Source organism: Lissotriton vulgaris, chromosome 6 (genome assembly GCF_964263255.1).
Source record: "Lissotriton vulgaris chromosome 6, aLisVul1.2, whole genome shotgun sequence".
Taxonomy (NCBI): Eukaryota; Metazoa; Chordata; class Amphibia; order Caudata; family Salamandridae; genus Lissotriton; species Lissotriton vulgaris.
In genome coordinates, this window is record NC_141694.1 from 1,701,410,161 (window position 1) to 1,701,431,489 (window position 21,329).

The 21,329-nt window shown below is 45.2% G+C and overlaps 1 protein-coding gene across 1 annotated transcript in view; it reads left to right on the forward strand.

The window, feature by feature from the left end:
• Positions 1-21,329, forward strand: part of SPATA17 (spermatogenesis associated 17) — an 895,854-nt gene that overhangs the window by 614,965 nt on the left and 259,560 nt on the right. The window contains exon 8 of the mRNA XM_086925466.1: positions 4,873-5,021. Within this exon, the coding sequence (XP_086781592.1) occupies positions 4,873-5,021 (149 nt within the window). The remainder of the gene's footprint in view (positions 1-4,872; positions 5,022-21,329) is intronic.

The window sequence follows — 21,329 nt, forward strand, 5'->3', positions numbered from 1 at the left end:
TGATATTTCCACTCTTCTGCTCTGTTCTGGACAATTCTGCTATTTTACAATGAGCATCCATAATTTCCTGCCCCTTCTTGTATTTTTTTGTATCACTATTCTTTTTCTTAATTATTTTCATTTCTCTACTTTGTCCCAACATATTAATGGTAGGTTTGGCGTTCATGATGTTTTATCACTCCAATCCTAGTCATTGAAACAAATAATGCACAAGGGCCATTAGATTATTTTATAACACCTTCCTGTGTTGTGGGGTTGGATGTATCAATAGGAGTGGAACAACTTCTCAGTCAAAGCCTAACTCCTGCCAACGACAACATGGTCTGCAATAATGCTTTGGGTGTTTGAATACAACAGGTGGGGGACCGGCCCGAGACCTACCCCAACTAACCCACCCCCCCTCACAACTTGGATTTCTTTGGAGGGTGACAAAAGCACGCAGACACTATTACTGTTTTAGAGAATATACAATTCTCTGGCCCTATTTATTAAATTTTCCATAAACACAACATTTCCAACAGAATAATTCGAAAAACTTTTCAATTGATATTTACAATAAGTACATCAAGACACCTTTTATTTGGGGGAACTAATACATGTCAGTTCCTTTCAACAGTTCCTCAAAAGAGTCTTGGCTGGCCACCCCCCAGGCACCTTGGCATTGACTATTGGGGACTATGGTGTCCCATACCACAAGTTGCATATCACAAGGCGAAATCACCTGCCCCCTCAACATAGAGGGAACGTGGGCAAGCATGACGACTGAGCCCCCAACATAACCGTGCCAGAGCCAAACGAAGAAGGGATCCCCCTTGGCACCCAATGGGGATGGGCCTGGGCAACCGGGCCATAGCTTGGACCCCTGGCGCAGACGCCACCCCGGACATCCTCCGGGGCCATGTAATGGAGTACCAAGTGAGGCTAGGGACAGTCACTGTAGCGGGAGTCCCAACCTCTACGGAAACCCCCAGCCCCGTTTCATATGCCGAAGGCTTCCTAAATCACAATTCGCCTGCACTTCAATTACTGATGCCAAGGTTCTCCACCTGTTTTGTGACCAAACATGACTCCTTCCACGCACCAATGCAAGAAAGATGCTGCCTTAAGGGAATGGGAGGGTGGGAGAAAAAAGGCGTCTTTGCTGCCAGAATTCCTAGCAGCAGCAGGCAAGGGTGATGAGGTCCCTGGAGCGAGGCACCATAACGTGATTGTCTTGGAGGGGCGCAGCCAGGTGAGGAAACGGGTAATCAGGTGGGGAGGCACTCCCTTTCTTATCCTCGCCTGGCCACCCCAAGCCCACTCCCCCCGGCCCACTGGCCAATCGCGGGCCAACCGGGAAAAAGATTAACATTTTCGGCGCCACCATTGGTGCTTTGTGGTACCGGTCTGAACCGACCCGCACCTGTCTTTGGGGCCTGCCATCGGTGGGCAGCCAGAATAATTTCTCTTAAATTACTTTGGTAACACGCTATATTGCTATGTTTAGGCTGCATCTGAAATACAAGCTTTGCATCCTACCTAACAAGATGCCCTGCATACATTTCTTTTTCTTGCCTCCTTACCTTTCCAGTCAACCCTCATTCTGTGTCTTCTTTGTCTGTGTGTGTTGAATGATCTTCCATTAAATCATACAGCAACTGAATACCATACAACTTCATAATCAATATACTATGGCCAATATACTAACCTCAGTTTGTGCAAAAGTCAAAATTCCAAGTTTGATAGTATTTATAAGGTGCTTTAAATACACCACCATTTATTTCATTTAGGCAAGTCAAACCTGCCAAATTTTACCAGTTGAAAACAATACTGTATTTACTGAGACATGGATTTTGGTGCACTAAGCACCAAAATCTGCATGTTATTCCCCAAAAACTCAGACTAGATGTTATTTATAGCTCTCAATAAATTCCGAGCTTGAGGATATCTGATTGTATCGACAGCAATAAATAGCACCTTCAGTCCTTTTTTTGTTGTTTTTTTTTTATTTACCAACATGAGTATACATCAAAAGGAAAAAATTAAATAGTTATTTTCTTTTGTAAGTGACAGAGAAATTAATTAAATAATAACGGAAGTAACAGAGCTAAATACATTTTTTTACCGAATTATACAGCAATGTACCTTTAGTCTTGAAACAATGACCCCCACATTTTATTAAATTTTACAACTGAACAAATACATCTCCCTTTAGTTAAAACATGTTCCATATCATATATTTCTTTGACTAGTCCCTACCAATCTAAAGCTGACGGAGAGTCACGTGAAATCCAAACCCGAGCTATAGTAAGCCTAGCACAGACTATTAAAATAGTAATTAAGTCTGCATGGCTAGATTTTATATTCTGTCCACTCATCATTACATCAATTACTGATAACTTTATTAAACTCCCTAATTTCTGAGATATTATTTGACACACCTTTTCCCAGAATGCTGATAACTTAGGACATAAGAAAAACATATGTTTTAAATCTGCTGCTTCTAGTTCACACTTAGAGCATTTTGTTCGATCGCAAGCATAGTTGTTAGATGCTCATTTGGATATTCTTTCAGGAGTATAATATTGTGAGCACATCGTTTTATACCGTTGAAGCTGCAAACTAGACGAATGTACAGACCTACTAATGCTGCCTAGAGCCTGTGAGATAGTATCAGCCGAGATTGGTATCCCCATACTTTGGCTCCAAGGGGCTGAAAGTCTAGCACAGTCATCTACTTTATAGGTGTTAAAACTTGTGTAACCTGTGCTAATCAAAAATGTACAATTAGCCACATAAAAGCAATTCCATATATCAGAATCCAACACGTTAGACAATTTCAAAGTATGTATGAAGTAATCTCGGATTTGATAATACTGGAATCGCATATTTTCTGAAATATTATGTAACACCTTCAAGTTTTAAATGTGATGAAGCTATCATGACCGTACAAATCTCCTAAACACTTAATCCCACTGTTGGCCCATCGTCTTGCAGACCCCCATGGAATATTTCTGGAAATCCGGGATTATTCCATAGATGGAGTTTGGTATGATAAAAAGATGTATTGCATTTAGCCATAATTGCCCGCCAAATAATCACACTGTTGCGAGCAGTCTGCACCTTCAGTCCTATAAACTGAATCGGGGGCTAAAACATTCCACTTGAAAATGCCAGAACAATTGGCTTTGTTGGTGCTTGATTGATAGTACTGTTCTTGGCCAGGTCACTGGTAAATCAATGGCACGCCCAGTGCTGGATTTAGGGCGCTGGGATCAGAGCCACTGCACTGGGCACTGAGTTCGGAGGGGCGCTGCATTTTTAAATATCTTCTTGGCTTAAAAGCGCCTCCTGCAAAGTTCCTTGCGTGCCCAACAATGTGCAGGCAATAATAAAAAACATCAAGATAACTCCTGTGAGTAATGTATATGCTGGAGAAATCTGAGTTTTCTCTAGTGGCGGTTTTGACTCATCATAAATTAGGGCAAAGGGCTAATGTGCCTGCTGCAAAACATGTGAAACGTGCTAACAGAATTGTATTTAATCAAGATAGCTCAGTGGGTTACTCAGACGGATTCTTTCCTTACTTTCATTACATAAGTTACAATTCTTCTGGTAGCACAGTGAGCTATGGACTGCCATCAAAGAGCTGCATACAAACTACAAGACATTGGTTTACAACCTAATATTTATTCCCGAGTCTTTTGTTATCCTAAGATTGCTAAAAAAAGGCTGTTTAGTTAAAAAGAAATTCATATTAGTAAAGCCAACCCCAACCACTTTGTTACATTTTAAATCCAGACTTTGTGCTTCTCCAGACCAAGCACTCTCAAAATGAAAAAGGCCTACAAGCCTTGATGACGTGACTCCTACACCTTGAAGTCCTCATTGTCTTATGTAACACTAGACATTGATTTACACATTGTATAATGTGGATGTCGGTTGTGCAGTGCTCTGACACCTTACATTGTATGAGTAGCGCTATGAAACAAACTAAATGCAACTGGGAGAGGTGCTATGTAGAGATGAGGGGCCCCGTTGCTGGGTGTTAGCGAGTGAATCCGCAGAGCAGGAGGGCATTGGGGGGCGCAGACAAAGATTGTTGCACTGGGAGCCACCATCGCTAAGGACGGGGCTGATCACACATACCTCCCCTCCCAGACACTGATCCATGGGTGCTTGCCCTCCCCCTGCAATGCAGATGGGGTTGCTTGTTTTTATGCTTGGCCATTCAACATACCCCTATGACAATAAATACATCATATTTCCTATTCGACCAACAACATCACACTGCGAACATCAGCCAGTGCAATTTACGTTTCTTGTCTGCCTTTTTTCGATTACAAAGAACTATCTTTAAGATATCACGTTTCATTTTGGAGAGAAATGTACTAAAATTACTGACCAATGTGCGGTGCGGTCCAGCAGGTTTAAGGAACGCTAGCCCCAAGCTGTTCACCTCAAGGCCAAGCAACACTGTCGCCTCTCTGCTCGCAAACAGAACAGATTTACAATCCACGACTCATTTTCCAGCCAGTGGCATCATAGGCAAAATCTCCGGCATTTTATTTATTTATAAGTTGTATATCTAAAGCGTGAGCCCGGCCACAGGGTCTGCACTTTGTAATTAATTGTGTATTAAAGTGCGACGTTTGATGGTGAAAGAAATAAAGCCGGACGCGGTTACAGGTGAGTATTTCTCAGCCCCCATCCATCAGGCGCGTGTTATCAGCCATCATGTTATTTGTATCTCTGTATCAGATGGAATTGCCTCTATTAATTATTTAGGAAGGCAAAACTTGCCAGACTTTGCAGCCTCTCTTTGTCCTCTGTCATCAATAATGTGTCAGGAAGGAGCACAATAAAACACTTACCTTATCCTGTACCTGTCAGGGGCCCTTCCGTGATACCGCTGAAGTATTGCAGCAGCGCTACAAGCCGCTGGAGCCAACCTTGCGGGTGGCAACATCAATCAACTGTCTGGAGGAGGCCAGAGAGGCGCTCAGGAGAGAGGAGTGGCAGAGGCGGATACAAGACAAAGAGTAAGTCGCTGGACTTTCAGCATCAGGGTTTCTGTGCATTTACAAGTATGTTCTTTCTTCTACATTATTTATGTCACACAGAATTAATTTGAGAAAACCGAATCATTGCTTTGTTTGAGGAAGTAAATGTCAATCAACCAATCAATCAGTCCATTTGAACCGTGCTGCTAATCACGGGTGAGGGTATGGAGGTGCTCCGTCGAGTTCTTTCCTCCGGTAGAGACGGGGTGGTGCGGAGCTGCAGTGGGAGGCCGTTCCATGTCTTTGCTGTGAGGTAGGAGAAGGAGCATCCTCTGCTGGGGCTTCTATAGATGCAGGGGGTGTCAGCGGTCCTTAGGGAGGCAGAGCGGAGTTGTCTGGCTGGTTGGTGAAAATTCAGGCAGGGATTGATGGAGCCTGGTCCCTGGTTGTGGAGGGCTTTGTGTCCGTATGTCAGTAGCTTCAAGTGGCATCTCTTCTTCACAGGGAGCCATTGGAGTTCCTTGAGGGAGGGAGAGATGTGAGTTTGATGTGGAAGGTTGAAGATGAGTCTGGCTGCGGTTTTCTGAATGGACTGTAACCTGTTGAGGAGGTGTGTAGAGATACCGTGGTAGAGGGCATTGCCGTAGTCAAGTCTGCTTGTGATGAGGGCTTGAGTTACATCTCGTCTGATGTTGGTGGGAAGCCACTTGAAGATCTTCCGAAGTATGCGGAGGTTGTAGAAGTAGGCTGAGGATGGGGAGGGTGCATGTCCTAGTTCCGTAGGCCACCAGGACTCGTTCCAGGGGGTGGAGTTTTTGATGAAGATCAGGATTTCTGATTTGTTAGTGTTAAGCTTTAGGCAGTTCTCCCTCATCCAGTCGGCTACACTTGTCATGCAGTTGTGGAATCTAGCCCCAGTTTGGTGGGGTCTTTGGAGAGGGAGAGGATAAGTTGAGAGTCGTCTGCATATGAGATGATGTTGAGACCATGTGTTGAAGAGGGTAGGGATGAGGGATTAACCTTTATTACCTTTTTGTGTTGTATCAAACTAGTTTCATATTTATTTATTTATAGTCTTGTATCGCGCTTGAATCAGCCCCGAAGGGGTATCTCCGCGCGTGGCTTCTGAATGAGTAATGCAAAACTATAAGTCGGAAGGGACAGAGGGGAAACTAAGTTAGTCCTGTGTAAATAGGTAAGTTTTTAATTTCTTCCTAAAATTAAGAAGGTGAGGAATTTGCCTTAGCTGGGGGGGAAGGGAGTTCCACAGCATTGGACCTTTAAGGGAGGGGGCACGGCCACCCTGTCTTGCTCTGTTTACTTTGGGAACGTATAACAACATCGTGTTGCTGGAGCGTAGGGTACGTCCAGGAGAGTAAGGAAGAAAGACCTCTTTCAGATATTTAGGACCAGAACCGTAGATACATTTGTGCATAATACAGCACAGCTTAAAATGAATCTACTGTTGCACCGGGAGCCAGTGAAGCTGGGAGAGGAGGGGACGGGAGGGGGTGCGGGGAGGAGCATTCAGGACAAGTCTTGCCGCGGTGTTCTGTACTACCTGCAGTCTGCGAAGTTGTTCCTGGTTAGCAGATATGAGTAGACTATTGCAGTAGTCCACTCGTCCAAGAACTAGTGCCTGAACCAGCGTCTTCCTATGGGTGTTTGGTAGGAGGGGGAAAATGCGCCGTAAGAGACCAATTGTGCGGAAACATGTTCCCGCAACCTGACTGACGTGATCTTTCATGATCAGGGATTGGTCCAGGCGTACCCCCAGGTTCTTGATGGTTTGCTTGGGCGCTGGGACAGGACCGAGCTCCATTGGCCACCATTCCGGGGACCAGAGCAGGGGGGCCCCTCCAAACAACATGACCTCGGTTTTGGTCACGTTGCATTGGAGGAAATTCTGGGCCATCCAACCTGCCACCGCTCTCATACCGTCTTGGAACGACTGCATGACTGCGGGTGTAACGGTTTGAAAGGGGAAAAGCAGCTGGGTATCGTCAGCATAAGAGATTGGTGAAAACCCGTGAGATCTAATAATCTCTGCCAAGGGGGCCACATATACGTTGAATAACGTAGGGCTTAGACATGAGCCCTGTGGCACCCCCTTGGTGAGCTTCCTGCAGACAGATTTATAGGAGCCTAATTTGACACCTTGTTGTCTGTCTCCGAGGAAGCTCTCCAACCACGCAAGGGCGGTCCCTTCTACTCCAACTCCCTTCAGACGGCCGAGAAGAACTTCATGCGACACCGTGTCGAAGGCAGCGGACAAATCCAATAGCACCAGAATCACTGAGCTCCCTCTGTACATTTTCTTTAATGATACCTTAGTGCTCAGATGACCCTTTGTCACACAGGCCTCAGGGCACTGGAGTATCAGGTATTAATATTACTATTGAAATGCATTTTTTAAAGGATTTGTGCTTTTTTATCATAAACAATGGCTTCTAGTCAGGCCTGTCAGCGACTGGCTTGTTTGGGTCACCCCCTCTAGCCATTGCTCATTTGATTTGTGTTTCACATTTTGAAACAGACCTTGGCGTTTTGCCGATGTTTATGATTTGCATTGGGATTAGTAAGGAGGAATGTGTCTTCAGCAATCACCACAGAACAAGTAAATCACCCCTGTTGGCAGCAGGGAGCTGTTGTTTGCCATATGGTGTTGATTCTGGAGACAGCAGTGCAAGTCCCAAACACATGTGACTGAAACAGCTATGGTGCTCAGTACTAGGCCTGCATTTGAGGCACTGTTCTGCACTAGCGCTATGTCGTATCTTCGTTTGCCATTGGCTATGCCAACATTTTATCCAGCCGCACTCTCCCGGCACTACCAATCCATGTATGGGAGGAGGCAGCTGGGTAAAGGCAGCTGTTCAAAGACTGACCTTCAGTAATTATCCCCGGCCAGATGGCACTGTGAGGTGGCTGTAAGATGCTGGCAGTGTGAGTGTTGGGCCAGCCCTGGGATTATACTGGACCGGACCCACAGCCATGGCTTAATCTCATCAGCCAGTCTTGTAAGTCATATGGTGGCAGAAGGCTCCCTTATGTGCTAACTTCATGAGACCATAGCATGTGCACGGTCTGTCTCTCAGGTAATATATTTAGACTCAAAATAGGGCAGATGAATGATCAGTGCAGCCGCAGGGCATTGTGTGCCCCACAAAATCAGTGAGCACCAGCCACAGCAGCATTTCTAAAATCATGTGTTTGCATCAAGGCCCCTCAGGCAAATGCATCAATTTAAAAGTGCAGTGCCCAGTTATGGATGTGGCTCAGCACCAGTGCTGGGGTTGCAATGCTGTGCTGTGTGCTGGTAGCAGACTAATGGCCTTATTTAAAGTTTCACAATGGTGTGGATTGTTAAGTCATTGATTTCTCTGATCCTCTTATTGTGTGTGTTTAAACCGATCAATGCAATGCCTGCCCAGCATATAATGCAACAAATGTGAAGTGGCCAAGTCCCCTAGGTAACCTGGACATAACATGCACAACTATATATGGTATACATCATGGTAAATAAAATATTCAAAATTAGTACATTCTTTCAATGACATTTACTTTCATCTTTTAAAATTTTGATCACTGCATACGTTTTCATTTTTTACCAATCAAAATTCAATTTACATAAAGCAATTTACAATGGCCAAAAAGCTATTTTTTTAACAAACAATAATGCCCAATACATTTCGAGACTCAACGGTCTCTTTAGCAACTGATATGTTTTCTTTTTTCACCAACAGGTTTTCCCCTGACGAAGAGACAATTGAGTCTCGAAATGCATTGCTTTTTGACAATTGTAAATTTCTGTATGTAAATTGAATTTTGGTTCATAAAAAATGCAAACTTATGCAATGATCAAAATATTAAAAGATGAAAGTAAATTTCTTTGAAAGAATGTACTAATTCTGAATATTTTGTTTAACATGATGTATATCATATATAGTTGTGCATGTTAGGTCCAGGTTGCCTAGGGGACTTGGCCACTTCACACTTATTTAAAGTTGGGCAGATATGGGACATCTGTAAAAACGTGTACATCCTTCTGCAAATATTTCCAAGTCATCCTCTAGAAATATGCTCCGGCAACACCAATAAATCTGGATCTAACTGAGAGTACCTCTTCATTGATTGGGTAGTGTGTGTGTGTGTGTGTGTGTGTCTGTGTGTGTTACTGTGAATGGGCGAGTACTTGAATGCAAGAATGAGTCAGCGGAAGGATGAATTGATTCATGAGTCAGAGATTTTGATCAAGGATATGAATAATAAGTGATTGGCCAGAAGGGTAGGCCGGAAAAGTGAACATTGTCAGAAATTGGTTTAATAGTTGCAGTGGATTGATGTCCACTACAAGTGATAAAGTCATCATTCTGTTAGATCTGGTCAACAGTTTCAGTTATTTTAACCCGCACTCCACCCCTGGTAGCTATGAAACAGAGCAGACAGGCTTACTCCAGAGAAAATGTGTAAAGCATTTGGAAGTAGAAAAGCAGTTAAAAAGTCAAAGCCACAGCAAAACGATGAATTCACTCCAATTTATAAAAAATTAGAAACATTTAATAAGCAAAACGATACCAAAACAGCAAGAATCTAGCGAGAGGAACCAGAGATATTTTTTTAAAGATTTAAGTAGAGAAAGAACTAAGAAAAAGTAGAGCGCCAATAATAGTCAATGGTAGCAGACCGGTACCACGTTACAAATTCCGGCCAACCTAAATGAAGCCCGGGTCAGATACACCAGGTGGATTTGTCCCACTGAAAATCTGGAAGCCAAAAAGTTCAAAAAATATTTTAAGTCCTACTGGTCTGGAAGAAAAGTTTTCAAACTTTGTTCTGGTGCTCAACCAACCACAAGAGTATACTTCTAAGTCCCTCTAGGCCCTAAGGGAAGACTTTAGAAACTCATAGGGTTCCAGGCTCAGGCCAACAGTAGGGTCCAATCCCTGTCCAGTTGATTATGGTCTGCCGTGTACTTCAGGAAAGAGACGTCATACTTATGTTCTTCCAAAGTTCAGAAAGTGTTCTGAGGATAGCACCTTTAGGTGCTACAATTATGGTAGGCATCAGATAGTGAGTAGGGATGACACCTCAGCACTTCTTAATCTATGGGTTAAAAAGTCCCGGGAGCACACTGCCCATTTTTTAGTAGTTCCTGTTTGCTTTACTGTAAACACATCCAAAATACTATGTATCAGAAAATTTTTAAGATGGTGAAAGTCTTAAGCCACACTAACCTTGGGCTCTTAGAGCTGGGGTTGTTTGTGGGAGTGTCATAGGGAAATCATTAGTGTGTTCCCAAATCTAATACTAAAATCCTGTTGGAGTAGGCCCTGTACCCACAGCAAACCAAGGACATAAGACTGATAGTACAAAAGGAGGGCCCCTCAGCAGTAGAGTTGTAATGGAAGTTAGCCCCAGGAACTTCAGACAGGAAAGTTATTTTTCCCTAATATTTATTAAATACCCGATTTCACCATTGGATTGGATTTTTAATAACTGTTAAAATGGTTTGTTTATTTTTTTTTAGCTGGATCTATTTTTGAGATACAGTATTAGTATTTTAATCAGTACACTCTTTTCGTCTTAGGACATCTAGGCCAGCCACAGTGAAAATAGCCTTTAGGGCATTTTCACAGTAATTATCTGGTAACAATATTTTTCTACATGTCATACTTAAATACAATGCAACCATTATTGTGGGCTACAAGGTCTACATATGGGTGAATTACTAATGTTTAAAAGGGAGGGTTGTGCCTGTCAAAAAGGTCTATTTACACAGGTCACACTGTAGCTTTAAACTGCAACAGCCAGGCTGCAATAGTAGGCCTGAAGCCATGTTTTCCTTGCCACACTAGTGCATGGCACAATAGGTGCTGTAGTCCACAGGTGACATTTGACTTTCCATGGCATGGACACAGTTTCTACACTAAATACTATGGCCTTATAAGAGAATTAAATACTCCAATCAGGGATTATTCAATTTGTACACCTCTTAGGGGTCAGAGCACATACACTGGGCACTGGAGAGCAATGCTAAAACTAAAGAACAGGATTAAGATTCATCAAAAATGGGGGGTGACCACACACAGTTGTACATTTTCTCACAATTATAATGAAGAGGGATGTTCCCTTATCAATCAATAAATATTTTAGTTAAATTTGGTAAAAACGCAGAACCAGTTACAATACAAAATTAAGCCCAAAACAGATGACTAATGAAAATAATTAAATAAACACAATCATGTAATAAATATAAAACAAAACTATCAAATATTATGCACAGTCATGTATATGAATGGTTTTAAGTATCTGGGATGTATAATTCTATGAAAAGGATTGTTGACAGCTTTCTCATCCTCTAGTTTAGGACAGATGCAAAGCACTGGTGCATGCGCTCGATGTCCCTGCAGGGGCGAACTGTTCTATTTTAAATGATTTCCCTTAAATATTTTTGCATGTGCTGCAAAAAGACCATTCTCAGGGCTGGATACCTCTCTGCACAACCTATTATGGGATGATGGCACCCTTCAAATATCAGTGCTACAGAAGAGGGTGCTTGGTGGAAATGAGCATTACCAGATATAAGAAGGTATTATTGGGTATCACATTTAGTAGTAAAGAGTTGTTTAAATCTCAGTCAAACCCATATCTGAGAAGAAAGATAAATGCATTAGGGGCTAAAGGTTCTTTGAAGGAAACATATAGTAAGCATGTGAGGCACACCAAGTGCCTAGGGTCCATGTTGCAGTTGTACTCTTGTAAAGGAGCCACCAAGTTTTGGTATGGGAAGGCATACTAACAAAAACAATGCCCTTATTGTGTCTGTGTTTAACTCTTACTCTTTTGAATCCTGCAGGGATATATAACCCGGTATGTGATTGGAATATCTACCTTGGGGGATGTGTGGGGTGAAAGGAACCTTATATATTTTGTCTAGTTGAAAGACAAATTTGACCTGCACCATCTAACATGTTTTAACATCTGCAGCTAAGGCGCATACTGCAACAATAAGTAAACTAACAGACTTTAAATATGAAAGCTTTCCCATAGAGTATTGATTGCTACTAGAATCTTTAAAAATAAAAGTGATCTCAATAATCTAGAAAACGTGCAGTTAAATTCCCTCATAAACTTGATAGGTTGAGATGAAGGTGGGAGAGATATGACTCATTCTTGGGTCTCATTCTCATGACCCATTCTAGGGGTTAGAAATAGCCTAGACAGAGGCACTGATCTCCACGACTCATGAGTGATGTTGGGGGTTATAGGAAATCAGGATCACCATGTGGAATGGAGAACTGACAGTGGTTCAAAGATATGTCGCTTGACTTTGAGAGGGCAGAGAGTTACCCAAGGTAAGGAGTTGCGTTTTAAAATGGATTGAGGCAGGATTAGAGAGAGGTATTCAACACCACCTGAGAGTGCCCCACGGAATTTGATACCATCTGGGGCCTGTGGACACAATACTTTAATTACACAAAAGATGATGGACCATTCAAATACATCACATTTCACCCATTGTGCAACTCTCGACAGAGGCCCGTCTTGTGCAATTTCGTACTAGCCCTGCTCCTCATGGGGATTTTATTTATTTATTTATTTATTGAAAAGTTTTATATAGCGCGAACAAGACCCGTGGGTATCAGAGCGCTTTACATATAGGTAAGATAAGCAAATTAATAATAAGCTGAAGTCCATTAAACAGCATAAAAGTATGAGGTAGATAGTTATAAGGCTTATAGTGAATGCATAAATAGTCACCTTCCATTCGAACATATATGGTGTGAGGTAGATAATTATAAGGCTCAAGTGACAGCATAGATAACTACCTTCTATTAGCGAGGTTATCTATTACATTATACCGTACTATAAAGCATAAGATATTAGCAAAGTCATTTTCGTCGTAAATAAGAGGTAGTAGGTTATAATGTTTCAGATAGTGGTATAAGATCAAATAACACGAGGTAGCAGTAGGTGTTCAGATTAATCACAGGAGGTGTCATCGGTTGTGCCTCATTGTTTCTCTTTCATCTGATTCCAGTCGAACATTTCCTTACGAGGACGTAAGTGTTTAGTTTGGGTCCAGGAATGTAGCATACAGCGTTCCATGCAATTTTCTATGTAAGGTATTTACTCATTAAGAAGCTCTTCGCTTCCCGCTTAAATGTTGCTGTGTTCGGAATCTTCCTAATGCTAGGGGGGAGTGAGTTCCAGATTCTAGGAGCTGCTCCGGAGAACGCTCTGTCATAAGTTTTTTTCTTTTTGAAGATGGCTGGTCTCAGCACCAACTCCTTGGCGCTCCTGGCCGGTCTGTTTCCTCCTGACAGCTCAATTTTCTTGGATAGGTATCCAGGAGTATTGTGGTGAAGAGCTCTATGGGTGATACATGCGATCTTTAGTTGAATCCTGGCCTCATAGGGTAGCCAGTTTAGAGCTTTCAAGTGCGGGGATATGTGGTCAAACTTCCTTGATCCTGAGATGAGTCTCGTTGCAGCGTTGAGGCAGGCTTTTAGTGGCGCTGTGGATGTTTTTGGTAAACCCGCTAAGGTAGTGCAGCCGTATTCAATTCTCGAGATGACTAAGGATTGGGTTGCTAGATTCAGATCGGATTCCGAGATAAATGGTTTCAGTTTTCTTAGGTAGTTCAGGTGGAAGCGGGCGCTTTTTGCCATTGAATTAATGTGAGCTTTCATGTCAAGATTCTCATCTAAAGTGATTCCCAGTGATTTGGCTGATTTGACGAGCGTCGGGGTGCAGTTGAGCGCTGTCACCAGTTTGGTCCACTCTTTTATTTCTGTACCGCTCCTTGGTGGAGAGATTAGTAAGAATTCAGTTTTTTGAGCATTTAGCTTCAAGTGGTTCGTAGTCAACCATTCCGTTGTCATTTTTAGTGTTTCATTCATACGCTCAATGTCTTTAAGGGAGGATATCTTTAGATATATCTGCGTGTCATCCGCATACATATGGTAGGATATGTTTGAGTTGCTGAGAATTGCTGTAAGAGGTTCTACATACAGGTTGAACAAGTCCGGGGATAATGTTGATCCTTGTGGAACCCCAATCGTGTTGGGGCATGGTGGTGATATGGCTTGGTTGACCAGGAAACGTTGTGTTCTGTTTCGTAGGAACGAGTCGAACCATTTCAGCACATTTCCGGATAGTCCCATTCTGTCCTTTAGCCTGGCTAGTAAAGCTTCGTGGTTAACTGTGTCGAATGCAGATGACAGGTCAAGGAGAATTAGTAAGCATGCTTGATTTCGATCAAGTGCCTGTAGTGCGTCATCCACAATATGGAGGATCGCTGTTTCCGTGCTATGTCCTGATCTGAATCCTGATTGGCATTCATCTAGTAGTGAGAACTTGGAGATGTGTTGGCTCAGTTGGCCCTGCACACATTTCTCGATTAATTTGGCTAATAGGGGAATGTTGGTCACTGGTCGAAAATTATTCGGGTCAGTAATATCCGCAGTTGCTTTTTTGATCAGAGGGACCACTTGACCTGTTTTCAGGCAGTCTGGGAGGATCCCTTGTGATAGTGATGCGTTTATTATTTTGGTCCAGATTGGTACCACAATATGGCTAATTCCTCTTACACATTTCGCTGGTAGAGGATCTTGATAATGGTTATTGGGTTTGATTTTGGAAAGCGTTTTGGCTATCGTGGCCTGATCATATAGTTCGAATGTGTCCCAGTTTGCCTTATTTTTTGTATTTCTACATCCTGCAGTCGGGTTGGTCTCGCCTATAGCCATTAGTTGGTTGGGGTGTTTAGTCGCGGCGCTTAGGAGTTCTGTTTCCAGCGATTTGGCCTTCTTTGTGAAGAACGTTGAGAATTCCTCGCTGCTCAGCGTCGTTTTTGCGCATTCATGAGCTGTTTTGGCTAGTTTGTTCGATTGTTGCTTCAGGATTTCACACCAGGGATAGTCCACACCAAACTGCCAGACGAGGCCCTTCCAGAAAGTACCACAAGCAACCCCAGATCCGGTTCGCCCTACTTGGGGCTCATCAATAAGGAAAAGCTTGAGTGCTCAGTGAGCATGGAACCCATGTCTGAGCATACCTGTCTCATTGCTTAATTTGGAAAACAATAAGTTCCAGGGCCCAAAGTTTTAATCTGGAGCCCACAGCGGCGCTTCGAATATTAAGGGTACAAATGCCAAGGCTGGGTAGTCTTGGTTTAACCTTATGGATTTTTTTATCCACTGCCATACACCGTAGACCCCTTTATCTCACTCTTCCATAGTCTTTTTCTTCCCTACTTTCTCCCATTGTCACTGTTTTTGTTCTGATGAGGAGAAATATATGTCGGTACCAAAAATTATTGCAAGTGCGCCTCACCTGCAATCACTGACTCAAATTAAGCACTGCCCTTCACATATAGGGCATGGAGCACAACAAGAAGAAGCTGATGGAAGTCACCCATGTATGCAGGTATCAGTACCTTCCCTTCCAAGCCTTCAGACATGGATCTGGACCTATTGCTTATTCTTTTCAAGAACCCCATTGGTGAACTACGAACAAATTTTCAGTGTGCAAGGGAAAAAGACAGCAGAGTTCAAGCCGTGTAGAGATTCCAGCTAATAGATGTCTGTTGCAGACCTTCACAAAGTATAACATTGGTGCCTAGGTTCGTAGCTCAATCCCAGGGCCTGTGATGAATACCCCCAGATTAGTCTGAGGTCTTTATGGGATCACCAGGCTAAGCTGTGAAGTTGCCAAGCATCTAGTCAAAATTGAAAGGAAGGTCCTATTCCCACTCTTGAAGTCATTCCCATGGCAGTTTGTCATTGGGTTTCAATGCTCAGGTAAATCCAACAAGAAGCATAAGCAATTGTAGCAGGAGTCAACCCTTTCCTGCCACTCTCAAAATTCAGAGAAGGCACAACGGTGTCAACGTGTCACCTGGTCTTCCTCCCAATCCTCATCTGAGCCTATCCCAAGTTGAGTTCTGATTTGAAGGTTCATTACTGACATTGCAGCAAGTGGAGGCATTTAGGGAATCTCTGCTGCGCATTATCAGCACTTTAATGGTTCAATCTAGAGTGTGTTTGGGTCCCAAGCCCCCACAGGGACCTCCAGTAGAATTTTAGCTGGTGGGTCTGCCCTCTGCACTGTTTGTGCTTAACGAACCTGTTTCAGGTTCAGCACTGTCTCTGATGCTGACTTTTGTTCCAACGCCACCCACTGCACTGGTCCCCTTTGCATCAATGCTGGTGCTGAAACTGCTGATGCTGAAGGCGAATTTTCAGCCTGTTGTGCTTTCCAAGTTCAGCAGAATCCACCTGACCTCAACAGCAGTCATGTCCTGCTCCCAATCAAGTGCAGCCAGCCAGGAAACCTCTGATTCTGATACCTTGCCCATACCAGACGGTAGGACCCAGAATTTTCACAATCATTTCAAAACTCATTCAGACAAACACAATTTTGATGAAGGGGATGGCTGTGTCCCCATATATTATGAGGAAAACTGGTACGAGGTTGGCGGGCTGCTTTTGGCTGCACAAATTATATTTTAAAATTGTACTCTTACCATATTTTTATCTTGTGTTTTCTTGTCTGGCCCTCGCTCTCCTAGCCTCGGTCCGACACGGCTGAGTGCAGATTGATCGGAGGGCTGTCGGGGTTGTCAGTCGCCATCTTAGGAGCCTTCTCCCAGGTCAGCTCTCTAGTCAGCTCTCTAGTCTCCTGCGCCTCTGACCTTCTTAAGCCCCGCCTAATGCACACGCGCAGCGGATGCTGTGAACCCGGTGGCAGTGGGTTCTAGGCTAGCTGTGTGTGTGTCGTGGTTGGCGGTCGGCTTCTGGATGCACAAATTCTATTTTAAAATTGTACTCTTACCATATTTTTATCTTGTGTTTTCTTGCCTGGCCACCACTCCCCTAGCCCCGGTCCGACACGGCTGAGTGCCGATTGATCGGAGGGCTGACGGGGTTGTCGGTCACCATCTTGGGAGCCTTCTCCCAGGTCAGTGCTCTAGTCTCCTGCACCTCTGACCTTCTTAAGCCCCCCCTCATGCGCATTCGCAGCGGACGCGCACAGCGGGCGCCCCGAAGGCGCGCCAAAGGCAAGCCCGTCTGCACCCGTCCGGGGCTAGGGGCAACTCACTATGCCCGTTTTCTCTCCTACTCTGCCGCACAACTCTGTTCTTATCAGGCTCCCTGGCCACTTCAGCCAGCCTCCCTCACACGGGTCACAGAACTTGGCCAGGCTCGAGGTAGGCCCTCGTGCATTCTTCCTGCTTTTCTGTCCTTTCTCTCCCCCCGCCGCTGTTTAACCTTTTGGATTCTCACAAACCAGACCTCTTGTTCCTGACGGAAACGTGGTTTCGCACGGACTCATTACCCAGTATATTAGCAGCTCCCCCCTACTTCATCCTCCGTGCCGATTGGCCAGAGGGAAAGACGGGGCGGGGGTCGCCCTGATTGCCCGTACCGGTTTCCATTTTCAGGTACTTCCTTCCCCTCCCATATCAGCGGTCGACTACCTAGTCGTGCGTTCTGCTTCCTTTCAGACCCCCATCACGTGTGTGTTAATTTATCGCCCACCCCAGCCCAGCCCATGTTTTATCACAGCCATTCAAGATTTACTTGCCACATTGGTAGTTAACAATGCATCTGTTCTGGTTCTAGGGGACTTCAATTTTTGGCACAATGACCCGTCGGAAGACGCCATGTCTAGAGATTTTACCCAGCTTCTTCTTAGTCTTAATTTTGCTTCTCAGGTTCACACCCCTACTCATTCCGGAGGTCACACTTTGACCAAATTTGGACCCTTAATATCCCAGTCACCACCCCTACTGTAGCACCCTGTGCGTGATCCGATCATTTCCTGATTTCTTTTTTCCTGGACCTCAGCTTTGCAAAAAAAACTTTCCTCCCCAAAAACACCTGGGCCAGGAACTGGAGCAGAGCAGATGTCCCTTCCCTCTGCGCCTCCCTGTCAGCCACCTGTCCTGATTTAGCAGGTCTCACATTACCATCTCAAACAGCCACCCCAGACAGCTGGCTCTCGAGGGCCTGTGACCAAGCGTCCCCCATGAAGCGTGTTACAATTAGAAGGGCCCATCAGGCTAACAAGTGGTTTACCCCTGACCTCAAAGCAAAAAAACTTGAAGTGCGCAAAGCGGAACGAGCCTTGAGGCTTGCCTATTGTCCTACACGAAAACTCCGTTATACTTCCACCCTTAACGAATACAAAAGAGACATCCTCCTCGCCAAGACCGAATACTTCTCGGGTAGGATTCTCGCAGCCGAGAGCCAGCCAAAAGAAATCTTTGCTACAGTTCATGAGCTGGCTTCCTCCGACAGAACATCTTCCAAAACATCCCCTCCCAGCTTCTTTGCGACTCTTTCAATGATTATTTCATTGAGAAAGTCGGACTTATCAAGGCTAACATACCCCCCCTTCCCCTACCTTTTGTGACTCCCAGCCGTCACCTAACAAGTCCAGCCTGACCTACATACCACCGTTGACCAAAGAAACCCTCCTCCCCCTGTTAGCCCGTGTAAAGTCAGGATCCCCTGCTGACCCCTGCCCAGCTCACGTTTTACGTAAGATTTTCTCAGATTGTTATCTGCCCCCCCTTACCCTTCTTAATGACTTCCTTAGACTGGGCACTGTCCCCGCCCCCTATAAAGCGGCCACCATTATTCCCATCCTAAAAAAGCCTGGTGCCGATCCCTCTTCCCCTTCAAACTATCGCCCTATCTCCCTCCTTCCCTTATTGGGTAAGGTCCTTGAGTCCTACGTCACCAAGGTGCTTAGCTTCTTCGTGGAAGACAGCGGCTACCTTGCACCGTGCCAGGCGGGTTTCCGCCCTCAGCACTCCACCGAGAATGTGGCCGTCTCTGTCATAGACGAACTCAGGGAGGGGCTGGACTCCAACACCCCGCAGGCCCTCATTCTTTTAGATCTGTCCGCCGCCTTTGACACGGTTGATCATTCCATTCTTCTCTCCCGTGTCAAGGCGGCGGGCATAGGGGGCCCGGTGTTGGCTTGGCTCAGCTCCTTCTTGAGTGATCGCACCCAGGCCGTCCACCTTGCAGATTTTTCTGCTTCTCCGTGCAAGGGGTACAAAAGGGGGTGGTAATGGACGGAGCATCTGAACCAATCAAACACTCACACCCAGTCAAAAGATCTGGGTTTAATCCATCACCGTTCTTTAGCCCACTCTGCCACCCCAGTTCAGACATGGCTATATGCAAATCAGTCTGAACCTGTGCCTCATGGGAACAGTCCAGCCCGAACTGCCAAGCCATGCCTTCCCTGGACCGGAAACAAGCTTCAGAGGACAGGTTTCTGGCATTCCAGTCGTCTTCAGCCCGGCTTGCTTGAATCCAGTGGCAAAGTGAGCAAGGGACTCACGTCTGAGCATACCCTGCCACACTTATGGTGGCCAAAAGCGGTACAAAAGGGGGTGGTAATGGACGGAGCATCTGAACCAATCAAACACTCACACCCAGTCAAAAGATCTAGGTTTAATCCATCACCGTTCTTTAGCCCACTCTGCCACCCCAGTTCAGACATGGCTATATGCAAATAAGTCTGAACCTGTGCCTCATGGGAACAGTCCAGCCCGAACTGCCAAGCCATGCCTTCCCTGGACCGGAAACAAGCTTCCAAGGACCGGTTTCTGGCATTCCAGCTGTCTTCAGTCCGGCTTGCCTGAATCCAGTGGCAAAGTGAGCAAGGGACTCACGTCTGAGCATACCCTGCCACACTTATGGTGGCCAAAAGCGGTACAAAAGGGGGTGGTAATGGACGGAGCATCTGAACCAATCAAACACTCACACCCAGTCAAAAGATCTGGGTTTAATCCATCACCGTTCTTTAGCCCACTCTGCCACCCCAGTTCAGACATGGCTATATGCAAATCAGTCTGAACCTGTGCCTCATGGGAACAGTCCAGCCCGAACTGCCAAGCCATGCCTTCCCTGGACCGGAAACAAGCTTCAGAGGACAGGTTTCTGGCATTCCAGTCGTCTTCAGCCCGGCTTGCTTGAATCCAGTGGCAAAGTGAGCAAGGGACTCACGTCTGAGCATACCCTGCCACACTTATGGTGGCCAAAAGCGGTACAAAAGGGGGTGGTAATGGACGGAGCATCTGAACCAATCAAACACTCACACCCAGTCAAAAGATCTGGGTTTAATCCATCACTGTTCTTTAGCCCACTCTGCCACCCCAGTTCAGACATGGCTATATGCAAATCAGTCTGAACCTGTGCCTCATGGGAACAGTCCAGCCCGAACTGCCAATCCATGCCTTCCCTGGACCGGAAACAAGCTTCCGAGGACCGGTTTCTGGCATTCCAGCCGTCTTCAGCCCGGCTTGCTTGAATCCAGTGGCAAAGTGAGCAAGGGACTCACGTCTGAGCATACCCTGCCACACTTATGGTGGCCAAAAGCGGTACAAAAGGGGGTGGTAATGGACGGAGCATCTGAACCAATCAAACACTCACACCCAGTCAAAAGATCTGGGTTTAATCCATCACCGTTCTTTAGCCCACTCTGCCACCCCAGTTCAGACATGGCTATATGCAAATCAGTCTGAACCTGTGTCTCATGGGAACAGTCCAGCCCGAACTGCCAAGCCATGCCTTCCCTGGACCGGAAACAAGCTTCCGAGGACCGGTTTCTGGCATTACAGCCGTCTTCAGCCCGGCTTGCTTGAATCCAGTGGCAAAGTGAGCAAGGGACTCACGTCTGAGCATACCCTGCCACACTTATGGTGGCCAAAAGCGGTACAAAAGGGGGTGGTAATGGACGGAGCATCTGAACCAATCAAACACTCACATCCAGTCAAAAGATCTGGAAGGTGCAGTGCGGTGTCCCTCAGGGATCGTCCCTGTCCCCTTTATTGTTTAATCTGTACATTTTCCCCCTTATTTCCGCACTTCAGGAGATGGAGGTCACGGTGTACAACTATGCCGATGACCTCCAGCTCATTTTCAATCTCTCTCATTCCTCAGCTACCGTTCAAATTTTCAATCTGTCATGTTGTTTATCAGGGACTGGATGAACTTCAACCATCTGAAATTAAACCCGGATAGGACAGAGTTAGTCCTTACCGGTGGCAGTCGCAGTCCCTGGTCCCACACTTTCTGGCCCCCTTCACTGGGTCCCCCTCCTTCACCGTCGTCCTCTGTTAAAACACTTAGGATCACTTTAGATCAACACCTCACACTTCATTCCCAGATCAGCTCTGTAGTTTCCTCCTTTTTTTTTACCCTCTGCACCATTCGGAAAATCTCCCGATTTTTTTCTTTTTCTGCTTTAAAATTGATTCTAATGGCGATGGTCTTATTGCGACTGGACTACGGGAACATTGTGTATAACGGCATTCCC